The 26088-nt window shown below is 43.5% G+C and overlaps 1 protein-coding gene across 5 annotated transcripts; it reads left to right on the top strand.

The window, feature by feature from the left end:
* Window positions 1-609: 609 nt before the first annotated feature.
* LOC139540737 (single-stranded DNA-binding protein 3-like) lies at window positions 610-26064 on the top strand. Of its 5 annotated transcripts, none has more exons than XM_071344655.1 (17): window positions 610-790; window positions 1487-1559; window positions 1694-1755; window positions 1847-1931; window positions 10339-10428; window positions 20698-20772; window positions 21337-21399; window positions 21546-21683; window positions 21974-22038; window positions 22120-22168; window positions 22585-22620; window positions 22844-22898; window positions 23056-23120; window positions 23462-23540; window positions 23985-24013; window positions 24257-24358; window positions 24801-26064. In XM_071344655.1, exons 1-17 carry the CDS (start codon window positions 735-737, stop codon window positions 24828-24830), a joined length of 1152 nt encoding a protein of 383 aa, XP_071200756.1. In that variant the 5' UTR covers window positions 610-734; the 3' UTR covers window positions 24831-26064. The 5 variants fall into 5 exon arrangements, with proteins under 5 accessions (XP_071200756.1, XP_071200757.1, XP_071200759.1 ...); XM_071344654.1 differs by having other exon boundaries at window positions 611-790; window positions 24798-26064; XM_071344657.1 differs by having other exon boundaries at window positions 630-790; window positions 1525-1559; window positions 24798-26064.
* The last annotated feature ends 24 nt before the right edge of the window (window positions 26065-26088 follow it).

Here is a 26088-nt window from a genome sequence, read left to right as displayed (position 1 = left end):
TTACTTTGAGTGTCCTTAAAGGGGAAGATGCTGTTACTTCAGTTCAGATCTAGCCTAGTCTCTTGAATGGTCAATTATACATATTAGACTAGATGGAAACAGGTGGTAGCCTAGGCCTATGATAAAAACACACAATTTAATAGCCTATCTATTAAATTAAGGGACTAAAACCTTTGTATTTCACAAAAGCTATTTTAACCATGGAAATGGAACAGGATATGGGTAAAAATACATAAAATGTGTTTTATTTGCTTATGTCCTATGGATAAGGTATACTATGGATAAGGCTCTAATAATAACTGACAATTTAATAAGTCATCATAGAGAGGGCTGAAACTGGAGTGTGCTGGTATGTAATGATTTGTTGAAATGCTGAAATAATCGTCTAGAGATGATACCTCTCAATGTTGAAGATAGCTTGCCTTTTATTCTAACATTGCATGACAATAAACATTGGGATATGTAAAGTAGATTGCCTACTGTAACAACCACCTCCAATTGGCAACAAAAGGCATGACATAACTTTAGGGCAGGACTAGATGGAAGTACTGTACGCTCATTGGTGAAAAATAATCGCCAGTCAATTTAGCCCCATCCCTTCCCATTGACCAGGCTCGGTTGAGAAGTGCGGTTGGAGTGTGAGAGGGTCGCGGCCGAGGCTGACTGATGGTCTGACAGATGAAATAGCGAAAATACAGAAAGAGAAGACGGGCGTCCTCCTCCCTCAGAAAACCATGTTCCCTAAAGGCAAAGTGTCCGCTGTACCGTCGGATGGCCAAGCACGGGAAAAGTAAGTTTTAAAACCTATGTCTTACCTAATGCAAATTGTTTCCCCCCTCGGGTGTGTGGTTTGTTGGACAGCTGAATTAAAGGAGCGAATTTCCTCATTCGAGGATGGAATTGAATGAACCGCCTTGTCTGCTCGCCATTCCTTCCTTACCCTGCCTTCGGCTTTATATTATTCCTGGGCCTCATTACTGAGGGTAAATTGGTGTTTGTATTTGCAATTCAGCGTCTAACTATCTTAGTATTTTTTGTACGGAAAACGTGAAATGAGCATAAAAAAATTGTACTGTCCAATTTGGTTTTACGTCGTTTCTGTTGCATTAATTGATACACTTTTGCTTCCACCAGTGCTTCGGTTGCTAACGTTACTTTGTTTCAGTTCGCGGCTATGAGGGCAGTCTCCAACACTCAATCTCTTTTATTTATAATAACGCGTTTTCTTGATTAGTGTTTCCGATTTTAAGTGTTTGGAAAGCCATTGTCAGAAAGGCCTTTTGGAGTCGGCGGTCCATGCAAACTACTGAAAAATGAATGTCTGTCGATCATGTACCCCAAAGTGCAAGAAATATTAGTTGATTAGAGACACTCATTAGTCCTAATAGAGTCAAAGTAGGTTAGTTTAGAGTTGGCTAAATTGTGTAGTTCTAACACTTTTTTGTTGTTGTATTGTTCAAACTGTTTTTAAAAAATGTGTTCACAGGTTAGCTTTATACGTCTATGAATATTTGTTACACATAGGAGCACAGAAGTCCGCACAGACCTTTTTATCAGAGGTGAGTATCGTACTACCAAACACGGTAGCATACTAACAAACACATTTCCATATGAAGCCATTATTTAAAAAAAAAAATTAAGTAGGCCCTATTGTTGATGGACTTTTATTTATTTTTAATTCTCCACTTTCCAGATAAGATGGGAAAAGAACATCACACTTGGGGAACCCCCTGGGTTCCTACACTCTTGGTGGTGGTAAGTGTTACTTATGTCACTGTTAACAATGCACCAAGTTCTACCGTGTATAGTATTCTATTGCTTTATGACTTGTGTGTCTTGTCCACAGTGTATTTTGGGACCTGTATTGTGCCGCACCAGAGAGAAGAGAGACATGTGACCACTCCAGTGAAGCGAAAGCCTTCCATGATTATGTGAGTTCTGCTCCTCATGAGACTTGCTGCTGTACATGTTGCCGGTGTTCTGCTGAAGAGCCTGGGGCAGTATTTATAAAGGGTCTCAGAGTAGGAGTGTTGATCTAGGATCAGGTCCCCTCCTGTACATATAATTGTTTTGAAGATGATCTAAAAGTGGAAACTGATCTTAGATCAGCACTCCTACTCCGAGACCCTCTATAAATACGGACCCTGGTTTAATTTGCACCTACTACATTTTCAAATGTAGAATGAGATTGCACCCAGATGGGCCTCAGCCCAGCTTACGTAAAAATGTTTAATTTTCCATCAGTACCTTTTTTGTTGTTGATGTAGACCTATCTTCCTTGTTCCACCTCATACAGTTTTGATGCCATGTGTAGTGGCAATGGAGAGATGTTCTTCTGACTGTTTGTTTCTACTCTTAATTTAAATGGACCCCCCCCTGTAATTTTCACAAACTACTTTGTCACATCCCCCCCCCCCCCCCACACACACATTCCATTGCTGCCACTATTGCTCATCTTAAAGTATCTAAAAATATATATGTTTTGGTGTGAAAATGTAGGTAGGGATCTTGCATCAACCTCATAGTGTGGATATTAATTGGGACATGTGGCATGACATTTTGTTTCAATATTTTATTTATTTAATAAAAAATTCAGTACCTTGAGCTTTTAAGAGTATTACAAAAAAAATTCATAAAACCATAACACATTTTTGTGGGTGGGGGGGCAGTTACTCCGGTGATTGGGGAAAAATGCCCCTTTTCTAAAAACATTTAATTGAATAAATAAAGTGTAAACTGTAGCCACTTATTTCCCTTTGCTTTTTTGTGTCAGCAACTGGACATGGTTTTTAGGGGGGCTAGTTACCTTACACTTCTGCTTATAGATGTTTCCAATAATAAATGCTTATTTTTCTTTAACATTGCGAAGTGTGTACTAATGAACACGATCCAGCTCTCCCTTTGTTGTGGCCAGTCACTGTTGCACAATGTTCAAGAGCAGAGATGGGTTCAGATTCTCAACTATCTTGAGGATGGCAGGGGCCAAGAGTTGTTATTTTAAACTCTAGATGAACCCATCTCCATCTTGAGCTACATTGGGCTTTTTTCCTGAGCTAACAGGATAGTAGTACTCCATTGGAACTGTCATTTACGGAGCCTGTTACTTTTTAAAGATTCTTCTGTTCAAATAGATAATTTTTCCCAAAATGGATGCACAGTGCTTGTGGCCTATCACTAAACCCTGCTCTTGCATATTGACAATTTGCATACGGTCTTTACATGTTCAGAACACAGCATTTGGGGAAATGGCTTTAGTCTTCCTTCATTCCTATCTCGTACTACTGCTGGTCAGGTCAGTCTGCCCCAGGACAGGCAGTCAGAAACCCCATTGGAAGCATCCAAATAACCATGGCTACATCCCAATTATATCCTCTTCCTCCCAAAGTGTGCACTTGTTCACTTCCCTTTACTGATTTGAAAAGAAATTACTGGTATAAGAAATTTGTCAGGAAGTGAACTATTACTAGCCCGTGCTTTTACCAAGCCGGCGCTGGAGACATCTACATCAGTCCGCTAATATAGGACTAGTGAAGGCCCAGTGCGCTACTTTTGTGTGAACGTTTAAACTAAATGTATACTGAAGAAACATATAAACACAACAGGCAACAATTTCAAAATATTTTACAGAGTTACAGTTCATATAAGGAATAAGTCAATTGACATTAATTAGGCACTAATCTATGGATTTAACATTACTGGGCAAGAGCATAGCCATGGTTCAGCCTGGGAGGGCATAGGCCCACCCACTAGGGCCTCAGGCCCACTAGGGAGCCAGGCCCAGCCAATCAGAATGAGTTTTCCCCACAGAAGGGCTTTATTGTAGACAGAAATACTCCTCAGCACCCCGTCAGACGATTCTGCAGGTGAAGTAGCCGGATGTGGAGGTCCTGGGCTGACATTGTTACACGTGGTCTGCGGTTGTGAGGCCGGTTGGACATGCTGCCGAATTCTCTAAAATGACATTGAAGGCGTCTTATGGTAGAGATTCAATTATCTGTCAACATCTCTGGTGGACATTCCAGCAGACAGCATGCCAATTCCACGCTCCCTCAGTTTGAGACATCTGTGATATTGAAGTGTGACAACTGCACATTTAAGTGGCCTTTTTTTGTCCCCAGTATAAGGTGCACCTGCGTAATGATCATGCTATTTAATCAGTTTCTTGATATGCCACACCTGTCAGTTGGATGGATTATCTTGGCAAAGGAGAAATGCTCACGAACAGGGATGTAAACAAATTTGTGCACAAAAGTTGAGAGAAATAAGCTTTTTGTGTGTATGGAACATTTCTGGGATCTTTATTTCAGCTCATGAAACATGGAGCCAACACTTTACATGTTGCGTTTTATATTTTTGTTCCGTATATTTGTATTTGAGTGTTTAACCAGCATTTGTAACTTGAGTCTAATTATCTGTACGAAACAGTGAATCTGATAATACTTGTGGAGCATAAAAAATACTTGCTTGTTATGTTTTCCAATTTCCTGAAATACTTTGCAAATGCAACTTATTTTTGTGTAACCTGAAATGGTATATTCATTCCGTTTGCATTTTAGCATATGCTTTGATCCAGGGCAACTTACACTAGTGAGTGTATACTGGTCCCCCGTGGGATTTGAACCCTCAACCCTAGCGTTGTGAGCGCTAAGCTCTACTGTACCAACTGAGCCACATATCAAGAGGTTTGTGATGATTTGATGTCTCAATCACTTTTTCTTCATGTTGATGCAAAGTCTAAAGGTACCAACCCTAGATGACTAGCCTATGTACAATACAGTGATTTAAATTAACTGGTTTGTATGGATGGTCAATTTAATACTGCACAATAAGTGGTTGTTTCCATGTTATTTGATCAAGAAAAATATTTAATTTGTGGATGTTTTGTTGCTTTGCCCATAACATTGCACCTTCTGATGTAAATGTTTGAGGACAAGGTCTTGTTCTTTCTGGATTCCACTAGACTAATAATCGCAGAGAAAGGGACAGGGCAACAACTGAAAACACCAAACGTAGTCATTCCGTGCTATGAATATGGGGGCCATAAACTTAACTTTTTAATAAACATAAGTGGATTTGTCCTACTTTTGGTCCCCTAAAATTGGGGGGGAACATGTATTTAGAAAGTGCTGTAATCCCATTTTAGTGGACCAAAAGTATTAGGACAAATTCTCTTAACTTTTTAATAAACATAAGTATTTGGTCTCATATTTATAGCACGCTATGACTACGTTTGGTTTCAGATTCTTTTTGTGCCCAATAGAAATGAATGGTAAATGTTTTTCTAAACATTTCTACATTAATGTGGATGCTAGCATGATTATGGATAATGAGTGAGAAAGTTAGACGCACAAATATCATACCCCCAAGACATGCTAACCTAATATATTAATACAAAAAGTGCTGTAATTTCTAAACAGTTCACCCGATATGGATGAAAATACCCTCAAATTAAAGATGACAACCTCCTAGTCATTGTATCATTTAAATTCCAAAGTGCTGGAGTACAGAGCCAAACCAAATGTGTCACTGTCCCAATACTTCTGCAGCTCACTGTATATCACATTTTCAGTAAAAAAACACACACCAATACAGCACTGTACATTTGAGGGTAACTGGTATCTGTATTACAGTTTTACTAAGTATTCATACCACTGACTGACTTATGAGCTGTTTTGACTGCAACTTAGCATATCTCCGAAGGTCCTTTTGATTTGTCTACACGGTCAAACCTCGTTAGATCACCTGTTAAATGGTTATATCTGGTCAAACTGATACAGGGCCCTATCCACCCTCTGTTTTATAGATCATTTGTAATTGTCTACAGAGAAACCTAGATTCAAATAAAGGTCCTGTTCATCAAACGGGGATCCCATTTGGAGATGGGATCTCTGTGAATCGATGTTGGTTCTTTCTGTGTTCATCTTAGGCTAATACATGTATGTGAGGCCAGTGCTCTCTCTTTGTTTGCGTGGGCCCAGACTTTCTCTTTCTCTGCTCTCTGTTTGCGTACAGTAGGCCTAGGGTTTGTCTTTCGTTCTCTATCTTTCTCCCTCCATGCCCAGTAGTCCCAGTGCTGTCTTTGTCTCTTTGGGTGGGGGGAGGTGGCTGGCTGGGCTGCTAGCAGGAAAGCAGTGATGCATCGCGGCTCGTAAAGCGCAGGGCCCTTCCTCCCTGGCGTATTCACGCCTGGTCGGATGGATGCTCCCCCGGGGCTCCGTCGCCATGGTGTCAGCAGCTGATTGATGGCTGTCAGGGAGCTGAGGGACAGACTAGAAAAGGGGAGTGGCCACTGTGGCATATGCCTGGCAACCAAGGGAGGAGCAGAGAGAATATGTGAAAGGGGGGGATGGGGAGTGGTAGAGAGCTTGAGTTCTCTTCTCTGGGTCCTACTGCCAGACCTTTCACCATCAGGGACAAGGAGGAGACTGCTATGAAAACAACAAAGCAATTTTTATGGAGTTGGTGGATGGTTGAAGATCGACTAGCTTAGGCCCAGGCTTCCTTTTTATAGCTTGGTTCAGGTGGATGAAGTGAGATGGTAAAGCAGTCCAGGGGCCGTATGTATCAAGTGTCTTAGAGATATTACTGTCCGTGAAGTTTTATTCATTGTGACGTAAAAGACAACTGGCACTCCAAGACGCTTGATACATACGACCCAGGTTAGGTCATGGACAGTTAGTTTAGTGTGGTCTCTCTGGCCCGTCCCTTTTTCTCCGAGCTGTGCTGCATCCCCCTTGTCCCTTTCTGTCTCTACCTTCTCAGAGCTACCTTAGTCAACCACTTTCCTATTTTATTTGTCCTCGCTCCCCCACTTTCTCTGTCTGTCTTTGTACAGAGACAACAGCTGCTGTGACCTACAACACACACACACACAAAACCAGGGGGATGGGTCTAGTCTGTCAGAAAGAAGCCCCCCCCCCCCCCCTAGGGGAGGTTTAGAGATGGGCCCCCGCACCACCCCACTCAGCTGCCCCCCAGGCAGCGGAGTCTGACATCTGCCCCCTCCTGTACCAAAGCATCTGGGAGTCTTGGCCCTCCTCTCCCGCAGCAGAACAGTGGGTTCATCCCAAATGGCACCCTATTCCCTTTTAGAGTGCACTACTTTTCACAAGGGCCCAGAGGGTATATGTTGCCATTTGGTGGGGGACGCAGAGCTACAGTTGAATATGCACCGCAGTGGGCTCTAGTACCAGAAGATAAGGATCAGAAGGAACATTCCTGGAGACTTTCCATGCACACTAGTGCATTTGAGAGCTTACAGTTCATGTGTTAAGGTACAAGAGCAATGTAGACTTGTTTTAGAACATAAATATGATTGTTACCATTTTGAAGTAACAGATCATTCTTAGGTGTAACACTAACATCCCCATAGTCCATGAAGTGTCAACGCTCTAATATCCCTCCACAGCTACCTGACCTCCATTTCATGCATAGCAGTGCTTATTATTTGACTATGCTGGTCATTTATGAACATTTGAACATCTTGGCCATGTTCTGTTTATAATCTCCACCCGGCACAGCCAGAAGAGGACTTGGCACCCCTCATGGCCTTGTTCCTCTCGGTTTCTTCCTAGGGTTTTGGCCTTTTCTAGGGAGTTTTTCCTAGCCACCATTGCTTGCTGTTTGGGGTTTTAGGCTGGGTTTCTGTACAGCACTTTGAGATATTAGCTGATCTAAGAAGGGCTTTATAAATACATTTGATTTGATGATCACACTATTCTATGACAACCATACTAGTCTCCCAGAGACATTTATCTATAAACCTATTCTCTGTCCACGTTCGAAGGTACGAGATCCAAGTTAAACATATGCAGAAATGAATAGGGCCTGTTTTATTTTTTTAAACATTTTAATTAAAAAAAATGAATCAATGGAGTAAATCTAACATCCTGATTCTCGAGCTGTAACACACAGACATGTACGGAGTTTGTCAACGGACATTAATACATAATTAATCGCCGTGTCTGCCCCTCCTGTTTGTTGTGATGCTGAGTTTGCAGACTGTCAGCTGTACGTAAACACAAGGACCAATCCCTTTTCTACTCCGTGTGTTGTGGGAAGGTAAACACTAATTGTTTCAAGCTAACGTTAGCGAACATAAGCTGGACATTCAGTGGGCTCTAAAGTGCTAAATCTGCTAGCTACCAGGCAAATCTGTCTAGGAAATGATTTCCTGAACATTTTGAAGGTCTCCAGAAGATTGGATCTAACCCACTGTTTCCTATCATAGCTTTTTCGTTTTGATTATGGTTAACATATTTATTTGATGATCTGCTTCAAACATTTGTTTCCATATTAGAGTAATTGTTTTTTTTATCGTGGCTAAGACCTTTGTACATTTTGTACCTAAACAAATAACTTGTTTAATAAAATAAAACAACTCCAAGAATAAAGGCCCTTTTGTGTGTTCTAAATAGATCTTGTTAGTGACTTTGACCATATGTGTAAATGGAATGCTTTCAAGAAAGTATTCCAACGTTTTTATAGACTTCATTTGGTACAATTCTGTAGTTGCGATCAGACTAACAGACAGCCCGTGTGCGTGAGCATGGGAGGGGGGGGACCCCAATTCGGCGCATACCATGCGCGCGAGTTGACGCGCGTGTCTGGTACTCAAAAGTTGGACAGGGTTGGCAGGTCTGCCTCCTGTAGGCTCAAGGCAGGGTTGTACTCATTAGGGTACTCTGTTGCAAAACCTTTTGCAACCAAACCCAGCATTACCCATTACCTTTTTAGGTTAGTCTCTCCATTCCGTTTTTAGTCAATTTTCTTCCGTTTGGTTCCCAGTGAATAGCTTACGACCCAGAGTGATCCTACAAAGCAGGATCATGTTAGCCAGCTAACTTAGATAAACAAATACATTGTTTCTGGGTCATTTAACAAATCTACATTTCAATATAGTCCCATTTTTAACAATATCTTCTTTAGAAATGTGAAGTTATTTCTGAACATTCAAGCAAGTCGACTGGTTGTCATCGATCCTACTTTGTGACATCCCCCACCCCCAGGTGTCATAGGGTTGAAGGATGCCTCCTGAATGTAGCTAACTCTGTCAGTGTTCCAGGTACAGCTGGGCTGGATGGGTCCTTCTGGCCTCACTTCTCCCCCTACTGTGGTATTTCACAGTGGACCTGCAGGACCCGGCTCAGATATAATTAGGAAGGGGTGCAGTCAGTCGATATACCAGGGACTGCGAGTGTGTTCGGTTATATCCACTAATGTGGTCTGTGGAGGTTGAGCACTTAAGAGAGTGCAGGGAGGTGAGAGGGCGATGGTAAGGTGTGTGTGTGTGTGCCTGGATGTGACTTCATTTTCTCAAGATGTGTGTTTTTGGTGGCGGTACTTTATATCCTGTTACCCTACTTGTGACTACTCCGTGCTCTCACAAACCACCTGTCATAACTAGCCTTTGATACCAGATGCTAATACAAGTGTGCAATGTAGGCATTAGCCTCTGCTGAAATGCTCCTACAAAAAAAAAGTCAATTACAAGTGTGCGACCAAAGCAAATGGCACATTAGTGAATTATGGCTGTGGTTGGGACAGGAAATGGCCTAGCAGTGAGACCTTGCTGTATATGAGCACTTTGGAATGAAACCCACAGATTCTTATCAAATCTACTGGGTACTTGCTGGATCAGCACGTTTGGCTGTGCAGTTAGATTCCACCCCGGTCAAACTTGAGAGGCTTGTTCTGTCTGGTGTGTGTGATACTTATAAGGGCCCGTTTCATGGACACAGATTAAGCCTGGTCTTAGACTAAGAAATCATGTTTACCATTCTGTCTATGCAAATTGTTTTAAAGGTTTGACTCCTGGCATTTTGCATAATAACACACGTTGACCGGTTTTCTAAACTTTAAAGAGCTCATAGAGCCAACCAGTCAATGATAAACTTGAACGATCAATATACCAGACTATGGTTGCAACGCTAGTGGTAATTTACCAAAGTAACCATCAATCTATGGTAATTTAGGTGATTTATACTTGAATAGCTTTTAAGAAATATAATATTTTATTTGTGTCCATATTGTCTGAGTTTCTAGTGGATAAACCATATGGGTTGAGAAAATTTGCCTAATTAATGAGAAAAGCATCTGAGAAACAATGACAATTTCAATTAACTCTGCAACACTTCCAACTATTGACTTTTTCAAAACTGCCACCAGTTTGGCGCAAAAACATTTGCAACAAAGACCTTGAAATAGTTTATTTTACTATCTGAAAAAATATAAAGGATATTTCATGCTGAAACTCTGGTATTAAACACCAATAGTGACTACCAAATATCCTTATCTCAGTTCTAACCCCCCTAACTCTGTATTGTCTTATCTTTACAGAGTGCGGCTGCAGCCCCCAGTCCAGTGATGGGGGGGATGCCCCCTGGTGAGGGGATGCCCAGTGGACCCATGCCCCCCGGATTCTTCCAGGTCAGTCTCCTCCTACTCTCTCACACACACCTCCATCTACACTCTCTATGGCAGTGGTTTTAGGGCTGGGTGATATATCTAAGTTTTTGTGCATCAAGTGTGTTTTTTTAGGGGGGGTTCCCCATTTTTGAGCGTTTATGTCCAATTGTTCTCGTTGTCTTTTTAGTCTTGTCTCCTTCGCTCCTTCTGTGCTGTGTGCAGTGACTGTAGGCTGTGTGCACCTTCTCATTTACACACACACACACACACACACACACCAAGCCCCTACCCCTGCAATTCACCGCGAAGACGAGAGATCACTTTGTACTCTGACAAATGGTTTCAACTTGCTATTTGGTCCAACAGAATAGATCATATGGACACTGGAACACGGTGAGACATTATTTCACTGTAATAAAGGTTAGCCTTTCTAATGATACCCTTTTTATGTCTCAACTCCTCAAATTGTGAGCTGACTACTAAAACGGACTTTCGATGAACATTGAAACTGAGCATTCATTTTCCAGAATATCGTACCATGTAATGCTAGCAGCATTTTAAACAGACTGTTATACTAGCTGTCTAGTCTGTTTTTATAAATGTGCCATTAAGCATAAAACACAATTACCGTGATTTCGGAAAGTATTCGGACCCCTTCCCTTTTTCCACATTTTGTTACGTTACGTCTAAAATGGATGAAAAAAAAAAATCATCAACAATATACACAATAACCCACAATGACAGTAAAAATAGTTTTTTTTAGAATGCAAATGTATAAAAAGCAGAAATACCTTGTTTACATAAGTATTCAGAACCTTTGCTATGAGACTCGAAATTGAGCTCTGGTGCATCATGTTTCCATTGATCATCCTTGAGATGGTTCTACAACTTGATTGGAGTCCACCTGTGGTAAATTCAATTGATTTGGAAAGGCACACACCTGTCTAAGGTCCTACAGTTGACAGTGCATGTCAGAGCAAAAACCAAGCCATGAGGTCGAATGAATTATCTGTGAACAGGACTGTCTCGAGGCACAGATGTGGGGAAGGGAATCAAAAAATGTCTGCAGCATTGAAGGTCCCCAAGAACACAGTAGCCTCCATCATTCTTAAATGGAATAAGTTTGGAACCACCAAGTCTCTTCCTAGAACTGAGCAATCGGGGAGAAGGGCCTTGGTCAGGGAGGTGACCAAGAACCTGAAGGTCACTGACAGAGCTCCAGAGTTCCTCTGTGGAGATGGGAGAACTTTCCAGAAGGACAAACATCTCTGCGGCAGTCTACCAATCAGGCCTTTATGGTAGTGGCTAGACTGAAGCCACTCCTCAGTAAAAGGCAGATGACCGCCTGCTTGGAGTTTGCTTAAAGGCACCTAAAGGACTGACCATGATAAACAAGATTCTGTGGTCTGATGAAACCAAGATAGAACTCTTTGGCCTGAATGTCAAGCGTCACATATGGAGAACCTGGCACTATCCCTATGGTGACGCATGGGTGTGGCAGCATCATGCTGTGGGGATGTATTTCAACGGCAGGGACTGGTAGGCTAGTCAGGATCGAGGTAAAGTTGAATGGCGTAAAGTACACAGATCCTTGATTAAAAACCTGCTCTAGAGCGCTCAGAACTTCATACTAGGGCGAAGGTTCACCTTCCAACAGGACAATGACCCTAAGCACACATCCAAGACAATGCAGCAGTGGCTTCGGGACAAGTCTCGATGTCCTTGAGTGGCCCAGCCAGAGCCCGGACTTGAACCCGATCGAACATCTCTGGAGAGACCTGGAAATAGCTAAGCAGCGACGCTCCACATCCAACCTAACAGCTTGAGAGGATCTGCGGAGAAGAATGGAATAAACTCTCCAAATACAGGTGTGCCAAGCATATAGCGTCATAGGCAGCAATTAGCCTTGAGTCTTCTTGGGTAAGGTGTACTTAGTACTGAGTAAAAGGTCTGAATACTTATGTAAATGTGATTTCTGTTTTCTATTTTTACTAACATTTCTAACAACCTGTTTTTGCTTTGTCATTATGGGGTATTGTGTGTGTGGATAAGGGGGACATTTTCTATACATTTTTAGAATAGAATACGGCTTTAACCTAACAAAATGTGGAAACAGTCAAGGGCTCTGAATACTTTCCCGAATGCACTGTATATAGTTAATTGACTACTTGTTATCATTCTGAGAAATAAGTTAGGCCACTTGATTTCGACATAACAAAGTGGACAGGCTAGCATTATGTTCAAACAGTTGGAGACTGACAGAAGGGCAGTGGTGGAAAAAGTACTTGAGTAAAAGTAAAAATACCTTCATAGAAAATTACTCAAAGTGAGTCACCCAGTAAAATACTACTTGCGTAAAAGTATCTGTGAAATAAACTTAAGTATAAATAATTTCTAAATGCTTATATTAAGCAAACCAAATGGCACAATGTTCATGTTTTATTCTCTTTACGGATAGCCAGGGGTACACTCCAACACTCAGACAATTTACAATCTAAGCATTTGTGTTTTAGTGACTCCGCCGCCAGATCAGAGGCAGTAGGGATGACCAGGGATGTTATCTTGTTAAGAGTGTGTGAATGGAAAAATGTTCTGTCATACTAAGCATTCTAAATGTAGCGAGTACTTTTGGGTGTCTGGATAAATGTATGAAGTAAAATGTACCTTTTCTTTAGGAATGTAGTGATTTAAGTTGTCAAAATGACTATTTTTTACATAAGTACTTTACACCACTGCAGAAGGGTGTGTTTATAATAATTCAACAGTTCTACCTTGCTAGCAAATAGATTGTAGTTGGCTAAATTTAAACTATAAAGATTAGCTGGCTGAAACAATAGGGCCTTCTCCAAACTGTTGCCACACATTTGGAAGTACAGAATCATCTATGCCATTGTATGCTGTAGCTTTAACATTTCCCTTCACTGGAACTGAGGGGCCTAGCCTGAAACATGAAAAACAGCCCCATACCATTATTCCTCCTCCACCAAACTTTACAGTTGGCACTATGCATTGGGGCAGGTGGCGTTCTCCTGGCATTTTGTCTAACCCAGATTCATCCGTCGGACTGCCAGATGGTGACACGTGATTCAGCACTCCAGAGAACGCGTTTCCACTGCTCCAATTGCGGCGAGCTTTACACCACTCCAGCCGACGCTTGATATTGTGCATGGTGTGGCTGCTCGGCCATGGAAACCCATTTTCATTAAGCTCCCGACAAACTTATTGTGCAGACGTTGCTTCCAGAGGAAGTTTGGAACTCTGTAGTGAGTGTTGCAACAGAGGACAGATGATTTTTATGCGCTTCAGCACTTGGCGATCCCGTTCTCTGAGCTTGTGTGGCCTACCACTTCGTGGCTGAGCCGTTGTTGCTCCTTTATGTTTCCACTTCACAACAGCTCTTGCAGTTGATCGGGGCAGCTCTAGCAGGGCAGAAATTTGATTAACTGACTTTTTGGAAAGGTGGCATCCTATGACTGCCATGCAAGTCACTGAGTTCTTCAGTAAGGACATTCTACCGCCAATGTTGGTCTATGGTGATAGCATAGCTGTGTGCTCGATTTTTATACACCTGACGGAAACGGGTGTGGCTGAAATAGCCAAATTCACTAATTTGAAGGGGTGTCCACATACAATATATACACAAGTATGTGCCCAGCAAAAAAGAAACGTCCTCTCACTCAACTTCATTTATTTTCAGCAAACATAACATGTGTAAATACTTGTATGACATTAAGATTCAACAACCTGATACATAAACTGAACAAGTTCCACAGACATGTGACTAACAAATTGAATGTGTCCCTGAACAAAGGTGGGGTCAAAGTCAAAAGTAAGTCAGTATCTGGTGTGGCCACCAGCTGCATTAAGTACTACAGTGCATCTCCTCCTCATGGACTGCACCAGACTTGCCAGTTCTTGCTGTGAGATTTTACCCAACCCACTCTTCCACCAAGGCACCTGCAAGTTCCCAGACATTTCTGGAGGGAATGACCCTAGCCCTCACCCTCCGAACCAACAGGTCCCAGACGTGTTCAATGGGATTGAGATTCGGGCTCCTCGCTGGCCATGGCAAAGCACTCACATTCCTGTCTTGCAGGAAATCACACACAGAACGAGCAGTATGGCTGATGGCATTGTCATGCTGGAGGGTCATGTCAGGATGAGCCTGTAGGAAGGGTACCACATGAGGGAGGAAGATGTCTTCCCTGTAACGCACAGTGTTGAGATTGCCTGCAATGACAACAAGCTCAGTCCGATGATGCTGTGACACCTTCCCAGACCATGACGGACCCTCCACCTCAAAATCGATCCTGCTCCAGAATACAGGCCTCGGTGTAACGCTCATTCCTTCGACGATAAACGCGAATCCGACCATCACCCCTGGTGAGACAAAACCGCGACTCGTCAGTGAAGAGCACTTTTTGCCAGTCCTGTCTTGTCCAACGACGGTGGGTTTGTGCCCATAGGAAACGTGAACGTTGATGCCGGTGATGTCTGGTGAGGACCTGCCTTACAACAGGCCTACAAGCCCTCAGTCCAGCCTCTCTCAGCCTATTGCGGACAGTCTGAGCACTGATGGAGGGATTGTGCGTTCCTGGTGTAACTCGGGCAGTTGTTGCCATCCTGTACCTGTTCCGCAGATGTGATGATCGGATGTACCGATCCTGTGCAGCTGTTACGTGGTCTGCCACTGCGAGGACGATCAGCTGTCCGTCCTGTCTCCCTGTAGCGCTGTCTTAGGCATCTCACAGTACGGACATTGTAATTTATTTCCCTGGCCCCATCTGCAGTCCTCATGCCTTCTTGCAGCATGCCTAAGGCACGTTCATGCAGATGAGCAGGGACCCTGGGCATCTTTCTTTTGGTGTTTTTCAGAGTCAGTAGAAAGGCTTCTTTTTAGTGTCCTAAGTTTTCATAACTGTGACCTCAATTGCCTACCGTCTAAGTTGTTAGTGTCTTAACGACCGTTCCACAGGTGCATGTTCATTCATTGTTTACGGTTCATTGAACACGCATGGAAAGTGCTTTAAACCCTTTACAATGAAAATCTGTGAAGTTATTTGGATTTTTACGAATTATATTTGAAAGACAGGGTTCTGAAAAAGGGCTGTTTCGTTTTTGCTGTGTGTGTGTGTATATATATCCCAACCCTTTCCTTTGAGGACCAACATATCTTTATCATGTTATGGGGGGAATGTGTAGACCACTGCTCTATGGGCTGAATCCTAACTTGGGCTCCGCCAGCATGAAAAACTGACTTCAATTACTGCTGAATTCCTTTGTCGTCAATATAGGGTTGATTTACTGTATGTCTGATTCTCAAGTAAAGAATTTAGCCTGTATGTGCATGCATGGAACACACTATTGTGCAACTGCTCCTCACACTGGCATCTGCTCTGTCTCTCACCTGTTCTACCGCCCTGCTGATGTGCATTCCACATTCGTACCTGTGAACTTGGCTGGGCTTAAAGCTCTGCGTGTGTCAATGATGATGCTGCTTCTGCTCTGCTGTGGTCCGTAGGCTGTGTCTCGTCTCTGCTCTGAGCCTGTCTTCATCCCAAATGGCACCCTACAAAGTGCCCTACTTTTGACCAAGCCCTATGGGCCCAGGTGAAAAGTAGTGCACTTACTCTATAGGGTGCCATTTGGGACGTGTCCCGTGTAGTGCTGTTGTCTGACTACCCACTCCAGTGTACTGTAGTGAAACGTGGAGGCGCGGTTGGGCCTAGCCCTTACTGGAGACATTTTAAAAGGTGCTGCACCACCTGCCGTAGATCAATATCTCATGAGAATGAACGCTTAGCAGCTTCTACATTCCATGCAGTATTATTCTGTAGCACAAGTCAAAGCATCCACTTCTGTTTCTTCAAAGGCCCATTGCAGTAAAATGGGATTTTCCTGCGTCTTCTATATATTATTTCTACACTGAGGTTGAAGTAATATTCTGAACATTATGATAATAAGAAATGGCTGCATTGGACCTTTAAGTATATACTTGCAGGTATGTTGTATGGGAATTTAGTCATAGATGTTTATTGAGAAGCGATTCTTTGTAGCGTGGTGTGGTGAGAGCCAAAGCACACACACCAGCATTTCCCCCATTTTCGCTCACCACTGCTAAAACATTGCCGCCACTCCCCAAAAATATATACTGTGCATTCTGAATTTTTCTACATTTTGTTACGTTACAACCTTATTCTAAAATGGATTAAATAAAAATGTCCTCAATCTACACACACAGTACTCCATGACAAAACAAAAACAGGTTTGTATATATTTTTTTTTTAAGTAAACTGATACCTTATTTACATAGGTATTCTCAGACCCTTTGATATGAGACTTGAAATTGAGCTCCAGTCCATCCTGTTTCTGTTGATCATCTTTGATGTTTCTACAAGTTGATTGGAGTCCACCTGTGGTACATTTAAATTGATTGGACATGATTTGGAAAGGCACACCTGTCTAGAAGGTCCCACAGTGGATGTCAGAACAAAACCAAGCCATGAGGTCAAAGGAATTGTCTGTAGAACTCCGAAACACAGATCTGTGGGGTCAGCCCTTTGCTCCTTGATTAGATCAGAGCGGGGTACAGATAACGGGATAACAGGGAAAGTAGTGACATTTCTTTGTGCCATTCTCGTTAGCCGGTACAGTGACCAGGTCGCCACGGCTCATAGAACGCATCACTGCACACGCAGAGAACACCTCTGGAGAAACTCTGCGCACTCTCATCAGGAATCCCTACAAATGACGGCTTAGCAGAAGCCACTAGATATGCAAATACGACAGGCCATACACGCTCACCAGCCAAGTTATTCCCAAGGATAACGTTGATCCCCCTCAATAGGCCACAAAGGATGCACCCCCACAACAACCTCACCGGTCCACAATCCAACATCAGTTTATGCAATGGTGTTCAAACCTATTCCCCTAATTAGAACACTTCCCGACTCACTCAGCAGAGAAGGGTAACAGACTCCAACACAAAAGGACTGAGGCACCTGTGTGAGACTGAGGATCTTCACTTGCACTAATTCCTTACTTCCTAACATAGACCCAAAACCATCCGTAATGAAAGGTAAATAGTCTGGGTCAATATGGACTTTCACATGCCCCTGCGCCTGAGACAATGTGTCAGGAGTGAACTGATGTGGGACAGGCGCTTCTAATGCCGTAGGCTTAGATTTAACGTAAGCGCAAGTACTGAATTTACCCTTAGCCCTGAGAACCGGACATTTGTTTTTCCAATGACCTGAATCTTGACAGTAGTGACACTCTTGACCAAAGTCAGCTTTACCACAGGAGTCAGGCTCAACCCTAGTTGAATGAAACTGCCCCTGAAGCAGAGTTTCTCGGTGAGAGAGGCCCAAAACTCTCCGAATACGGGGCTCTGCAAAGACACTTGGGAGTCAAAACATGCTAGTCCGCCAAAACCGCAGCTTCAGAGACAGTCTTCACTTTAAGTTAATGTACGTGGCTATACGATCAGGGATTGTGTCCTTTTAAATTGCTCTAGCATAATCCGATCACACAGCCCTTGGAAAGTCATAACTGCAGAGGCGGAACACCAGCGATTAAACTGAGGACAGCAGTCGCGCAAACTCAACATGAGTCCGTTTATCCCTTTTTAAAGTTCTAATTCGTTAGTGGTAAGCCTCGAACCAATTCGTAAATCTTTAACAGCCATTTTAACCTTAACTTACACTGTCGGCTACACTAAGAGCTGAATATGCTTCCTGCGCTTTACCAGTCAACACACACTACAACATTAAAGTGCGGTCAGAATCAGGCCAACTCCTAGCGTCAGCAACACGCTCCAACAACGAAAAGAACGTCTCAGGGTCCTTCATTTAAATTTAGGCAACAACCGTAAGTTCCCAACGATGTCAAATGTGTCCGGGGCACGACCAAAAGAGCGACCCCTAGGTAAATCTGGGTCACCTTCCCAGAGCAAACTCCCTTGAGAGCTTTATATTCCCTAACCAGCTCTAGTCGCAGCTTGATTTTAGCACGCTTCAAATGCCAATTATTTTTCATACTTTACACGGTCATGCTCTAGCTGTGACAGAAGCAGTTATTTCTGCTGTTAAAAAAGAAGACACGGCCTAATGGATGGCGTGGCTATTGTAATGTTACCGGGAGATGGCGAGTCCTCAGCAGAGGCTGCCCCAGTGGTACCTTCAAGACTAACACTCCATCAGATTGGCCTTCAATATTAACCTAATAAAATTTGACATTTCTCACTAATTTCAACCTTCTCGTTCAGCAATCTTCAACAGCTGTTCTTTAGTACATAATTCTAACAGTTCTTCTGACGGAAAGCGAATGAACTCGTCTACGTAAGACACCATAGTCACAAGAAAATATCACTTGTCCCCTCTGCTGAGCACACCAGACTGGACCACAACCAGATAAATAACAATCACACTGTGCACCACAGAATAGAGATGATATTGGAGCGTCCCCAAAATCTACAATAACTCAACCCTAGTCTTCGTGCGGATTTGCGGTGGGTAATTACGCACTGTAGCCCGCTGGCAAGGAAATAAACCACCCAGTACGCTGACAGATTCCCCCAAGCCACAGATGTGCCCCCGAGACAACTGCGCCGTCCAGACGCCACACAAAAATAAACAAAATAACCATGCCCAACGTATTCCAAAGTGAAACGCATCGCTAAGTCTAACGGGAAAAAGAAAGGCTATAGCTCCCGGAAGCAAGTTTCACTACCCTACCCAAATCTCCCACTGGGGTACACAGCCGATTGTACTCACCTCAGACCGATATCCCAACAGCGAGTAGAGCAAGAGTCTCCGGCCTCGGTCCTGGAAACTAACCGATATACTTTCTCCAACGTAGCACACAACCAACTATCCACCACAGTGGCAAGTTTACCAAACAAAGGCAAACACTGGGCCTACCAAACATTACAACTCAAAAGCTGTAACAAAAGTTAAAGCACCTAGAGTTCTCAACATTAACTCCACGTTTTCTCCCGAACACAATACCTTCAAGATCCCAGATGAGACTTGTCGCGAACCGGCTCGAAGTTCGTAACAAAGAGGGAGACAACGTGGAGATAAGGAATAACAAAATATATTTATTAACTGAAGTAAACTAAATACAATTAACAATGGTGTGTGTAATCAGTAGTGTGAGTGGTTGCACACATGTGATAATGAGAGATGCTGAAAAGTGCCCAAACAACAGCAACAAACCAACATCTATAAGTGTGTCTGCAGTAAAAAAATTTACTCCTGAACTTATTTAGACTTGCCATAATAACAAAGGGGTTGAATAATTATTGACTCAAGACATTTCAACTTTTTCATTATTAATTGGTAAAAATTTGGACACAATTCCACTTTGACATTTGTGTGTAGGCCAGTCACCCAAAAAATCTAAATTGTATCCATTTTCAATTCAGTCTAACACAATGTGAAAAAGAGGTGTGAATAATTTCAAATTAATACTTTTACTAGCATGCTAGCTGTTCCTGTATACTTCCAGTCATTGCGCTAATGCTAGTTAGCTATTGCGCTAACGCTAATTAGAAACTTTCTTCAAACGGTATGCAGAGACATAAAAATGGTATCCATGAGTTCATCTGACTCTGGGTAAGTAGAAATGGGGCTTATGTTTGTAGCAAACAGAGCGAGCAGTGGCACGAATGAGAGCCACGAGCGCACAGCCACCGCTTTCTCCTCAGCTCCCTGTAGCGCAGTGGCGCGCATCAGTTATTCAGATGGTGTCAACATGTCCATGCATTTCGGAGTAGAATGTCTTTTTAAAGTCACCAGAAGTGACCTCAGTAGTTCTGTAAATCCCCGCTGCTGAAAAACGCCCTAGGGGAAACGCTGCAGGCAGACACACGGACACACACTCTTTATCAGTCATTCGAATATGCAAGTGGTGTTAATTAGACAACCCAGTCATTAGCTCCATAGTGACAGTGTTTGGGGCAGCTGCTGTAAAGCAGGGCTTAATTGATTCGGTGGTAATTGGCAGATAGGGTAAATTGCCAGTGATCACAAGCTGGCTGCTGTTCTGGCTAGCACACATCCTCTCTACCTCTCTCTACCCCCCCCCCCCTTTCTCTCTTGCACCGTCTCTTTTTTCACACTCTCTTACTGCGCCTGGAAGGAGAGAATGATCAACGGATACACCCAACCCTCTTTCCTAAGCACAGCTTTTTGCATTTGCCCACCACCCTCTTGCACTCTCCTCCGCTCAGTAACCCGCCGTTCTCTGCTTCTTTCTCCCTCCCACTTTTTCTCTGTGACGCCACAGGGTCCACCTGGTCCCCAAGGCTCTCCTCATCCCCAGCCTCCTCCCCCTAACACTATGATGGGACCCCACAGCCAGGTACCGATGCTCTCTCAGGATGTCCCAAATGATATAGTACACTACATTTAACCAGGGCCCAGGTCAAACGTAGTGCACTATCTAGGAAATGGGGTGTAATTTGGGACACAACTGCTCTCTGTTGGCACTCCTGTTTCTTTATATGCTTTCATATTGGGAAGACTACGGTCATTTCACCCCACCCATGCCCACTTGATGTATGTCTGTACCCTCTGTCATTTGGCTTGATGCTTTTGGCGGCAGTGCATAATCACACTTGTTTTAAAATATGTTATCGGAAACTATACCATTAAGCCTCATTTATACCCTGTGCAATTAGCTACGCAAAATGGCCGTTCTGCGTACTCTCATAGCATATTTGTAACACGATACAGCTACGCAGGATCGCCATTTTGTGTAGCTAGTTCTTGTGTTGTGTATTTGCTTAGGGTATAAACTAGGCTATGTTCTATTAAAAGTGAAACGTATTACTCAGGCTGGAAAATCAGTGAGGGGGGAAAATACATGGCTGTTCAGTGTAATTGTTTTTGTGAAGGAAACGCTGATAAATGTATTGCGGTTTAGTCTTTCATGAACCTACGCGTCGCTGGAGGCCCGCGAGGTCCCCCTATCCGGATGGGCAACCAGGTAAACAAACTACTGTACCCATAATTCTCCACCAGTACTACCATCAGTTTAACAAAAGAGCCTTACTTCAGTATGAGTTGCTGTTTGATAACATGTCTTGTCGTCGTTTTTATTTGACGTGTGTTCACCCCTCTTCTTCCTTGTAGCCTCCTGGCGGTGGCCCTGGCCCCCATCCCATGCTCCAAAACATGGACCACACACGACCACAAGGCCATCCTAACTTGGGACCGATGCAGAGAATGAGTGGCCCTCGAGGCATGGGCCCTATGGGGCCAGGACCCCAGGTAGACCACACTACTGATATGCCCCAATTCTATTATTTTTGTCAGACTAGTACTGTTACACACACTCATCTATGAGCAGCTAGTATTTCTCAGCAGTTTGCTTGTAGTCTTTCAGACTAGCCCATTTTGTTTTTGAAACTGCCCGTGCAACATCACCCTTCCAGTTGGTCTCCTTGGAATCCAAGTTGTTGATTACGCTTCAGACACCCTCCCCACGAACCATGTCTTTCCAACCCCCCCCCGCTCTCTGGTTTTGGTTATGGTAGTCTGACCCTTGGTTGTCATTGCAGAACTTTGGTGGTGGGATGCGGCCACCACACAACTCTATGGGCCCCGGGATGCCAGGAGTGAACATGTGAGCCCCCTCTCCTTCTTAATACATTATACATCACCAGTGTGTGTTGATATCTAACGGGTTTCTCTCGCTGTATTGCAGGGGCCCAGGTGCTGGACGGCCATGGCCCAATCCGAACAATGGCAACTCTGTGAGTCCAATTTCCACTTTAGACACACACACACACACACACACACACACACACCATGATGTTATCGGCTCAGATTGCACCGGTCTGTGTCTATCCTCTCTCAGTAAGAGCTCTGGAGGCCCAATGCATTACCAAGTTACCCAGTTCTGGATGTAATTGTAGTATTATGTATCCCAGGCTTCGTCCTAAATTACGCCATATTCCCTTTCTGGCGTACTACTTTCGACCAGGGGCCTTTTTGACTCTGTTCAAAAGTAGTGCACTACGTGGAGAATAAGGACACTTGGGACACACCCCATAGATACTGACGATGATAGGATGATGCTAAAACGATGAATGGTGATGTTTTGAGAGGTGAGTACATAAATCCCATTCCCTGTTCCTGGGCGGTAATGTTTCTGTTGTGATTTATTCAGATGCCTTACTCATCACCTTCTCCTGGAGCGTATGGGGTAAGCACTCTCTCTGATGAGCTCTCACACACAAACGCACACACTGGCCATTACGCCAGTGTTTATATTTCACCCATTTGAAGCCACTATTGTAGTATTGTCTTTCAAGGTTCTTAATTGATTGTATTGGTGTAGGTAGAATCTGACCTGATACAGATGCATTGCCGGTATTGTGATTTCCTGTGTAATTGTAATAATTCTTTGTTCTCCAACCACTCTAAAGGGAGGTTCTGGTGGAGGGGGACCTCCTGGAACCCCCGTTATGCCCAGCCCTGCTGGTAGGTACACCAAGTCTTCAGGGAGGAACAGGAATGCATGTCAAAACCTTAGTCTTCAATGACTGTTTGCCATCTTTGTCTGTTCTCATTTACCTAACGTACACTAGTCTATTGATCATCATAATCTAGAGTGATTTGTGTATGAACCACTTTTCAGACTCTAACAACTCTGGGGACAATCTCTACACTATGATCAACACTGGACCTGGCAACCGATCAAATGTGAGTCTCCTTCTCGCCCCAGCCCTCTCCTCACATCTGTTGCAGTCACGTAGTTTCATGTTTCTTCATCGCCAGATGTTTCTTCCAGTCATATCTTTACGAGTTTTCTCGTCCTCCATAATGAAACTGTGCTGCATCCCAAGTGGCACCCTATTCTCTACATGGTGCCCTACTTTTGACCAGAGCCTTAGGGGGGCCCTGGTAAGAGGTAGTGCATTATGTAGGGAATATGGTGCCATTTGGGATGCACACTGTTTCTCCCTGGCCCAGTCTCGTTTGATAGTACCCATGTCAACAGGACAAGCACCACTAAGGCAGTGCTTATGTCTCCTATGCTGCAGTTCCCTATGGGCCCCGGCTCTGACGGACCCTTAGGCGCCATGGCGGGCATGGAGCCACACCACATGAATGGATCGCTAGGTAACACTCTACTCCGCCACTGTTACGACACAACAACACCGGAGCTGCAAGTCTCAATTTGGGATTTGGTTTAGGGAATAACAGTATTGACTAGTGTATGACTGGCTGGGAATAGTTGCAGACTCAGTCAATCTGAACATATGGTACGGTACCAAATGGCACCCTATTCCTTATGTAGTGCACTGCTGACCATGGCCCAAAGGGTTCTGGTGAAAAGGGGTGCACTATATAGTGAATAGGGTGTCCTATGGGACGTACACCGTTAATAGACAAACCAGTGATGTGAAGCAAGGAGGCGGATTCTCAGCAGAGGTGCCAGGCTTTCGCTTAATCTGGCCAAATATGCAAGGAACGCTTCCACCGGGGGCACCTTTTGCATTACGAGTTCAAGTTAGAATGGAAGGTTTTAATTTTGGACTGTGAATTGTTTTCTCTCTTTCTTAGGCTCTGGCGACATGGACGGACTCAACAAGGTGAATATTATAACACGGCCATATCTAGATTCCTATCAAATCATTTTGACTTCCTTCATAAAACGTAAGCAATACATTTGTTTGCATCTACTACTTATTGTTTAGCCTGGTCCCAGATCTGTTTATGCTCTTGCCAACTCCATTGCTGTCAATGTCAAGAGTGGGCATGATGGCACAACAGACTGGCACTGAGGCTACTGCTAGTTGCCCAATTTACTTACTCTCTTTCCTGCCCTATCGTAGAACTCCCCAAACAATCTAAGTGGCATTAGCAACCCTCCTGGAACCCCGAGGGATGGCGACGAGTTGGGCGGAAACTTCCTGCACTCCTTTCAGAGTGAGAATGTAAGTTCCCTACCCCACCATGCATCTCTATGGACCGTTTTCATTAGGGCATGCAATAGAAAACGTTTAAAAAATGAGTTGTCCCCTACTTTTTTTCTGTCCAATTTTGTTCCTTTTAATGCCTAATGAACACGACCAAGTTGAGGCCACTGTTGCCAGTAATAAAGCTTTGAAGAAGCCTATGTACTGTAGGGCTTAGAGGGCAGTATTGACTCCAGTGGTGGTACCTTGACAGTCAGGCAAAGCCACAGTGACCGCATCATTGACTAGAGTGGCGGTGTAGTGTGGGGGCACTGGGCGGTTGCCAAGTAACAGTTTTGGCTAGAGTGAGGAAGTGCACTTCATATCTACGGTTGCGGTATGTGCTCTACTGTTTGTTTGTCAGGCCATTCTAATAGGCTTTCCTGATTTTTAACTCTTTCCCGTCTGTACCCCTCAGCAGTACTCCCCTACCATGACGATGAGTGTGTGACATCCCCCTCCATCTGCCATCACTGAGGATCTGAGCTCATAACAGGACATGGCCAAAACACATCAGCACAGAACTAGGGACAGGGTGCCATTTTGGATCCACACAATTCCAGAATGCTGATATACACATTTTCAAAATGGCTGGTGACTTCTGCTCCTCCTCGTTCCAAATGAAGGACAGTTCTTCTATAGTCACCACCCCAAGTGTGACGAAACCAGCGACGGAAACTACTGCATACGTGCTTTAATTATTGCTTTGTAGTGCGCGATGTGCAGAACACGTGTCAGTTTTTGCCACCGAAAACACTGACGTGTGCATTGTGAACTAGGAGAAATGTATCTTTTTGTTTTCATATTTCAGGTCCCGCGTTCAGCCACAGGTAGTATGTCACAAAACTAGTCTGAAAACATGGAGTCTGAATCTGCCTGTTACTCTGACCACTCCATTGAATGACTGTCCCGATGTACTAGCTTGCACTATTTAGCCACATTTTCAAAGGGAAGTGGCGTGATCGAATTGGGCCTCAGTAAGAATAGGGCCTGTAACAGTTTCGAAGTGCTCAGTGAGGTTTTTAAAATGTCGGATCGGATGCGACGCGTCGGTAGGGAATGTGTTTTTGTGGGTTCTGTTTTTGTCGAGGAGAGCGATCTTATTCTGCACTGGTTTTATGTTGCTTTTTATTTAAACAGTCGGACTGCTGTTCTTGTTCTGTCAAGGGGAAAGCTAACTTGGGCTAAACCATGGGTGTGGATGCAATGGGGGGGGGGGGGGGTGCATGACTAAGATCTTTGTACATCATACTACCTAGTGCTGCTCCAGTCCACATGTGGTGTGTTTAACCTCTTCCCTGCCTGTGCTTAACACTCTGTGCCCTTTTTTTCTCGCCATCGTTGTAGCAGTCAGTGTTTTCCTACTGTTCCATCACGGTGATGATGAAAGTTAAACCCATTGTAACCTGAGATGCAGATTGGCAGTTTATTTTTTTCTTAAGGTATTATTTTTTTTATTTTTTATTTTGATACAAATTTGACTACGTATATTGGCCCAGTTATTTCAAGATTAGTTAAAGCTTTGTAAACCAATTCTAGTATCATAAACTTAGCGGCAGTCTTGTAAATGTGAACTTTTATTTCATTTTCTGTGAATATTAAGCATTATACACCTGTTGCTGGTATATATATATTTTTTTCAAATTTGGGGAAAGTGCTGTTAATATAATTTTACAATAACTTAACTTCTTGTCCATTTTCTTTTTTCC

The sequence above is a fragment of the Salvelinus alpinus genome, chromosome 16 (assembly GCF_045679555.1).
Source record: "Salvelinus alpinus chromosome 16, SLU_Salpinus.1, whole genome shotgun sequence".
In the NCBI taxonomy this organism is placed as follows: domain Eukaryota; kingdom Metazoa; phylum Chordata; class Actinopteri; order Salmoniformes; family Salmonidae; genus Salvelinus; species Salvelinus alpinus.
This window is presented reverse-complemented; position numbering and strand designations above follow the sequence as displayed.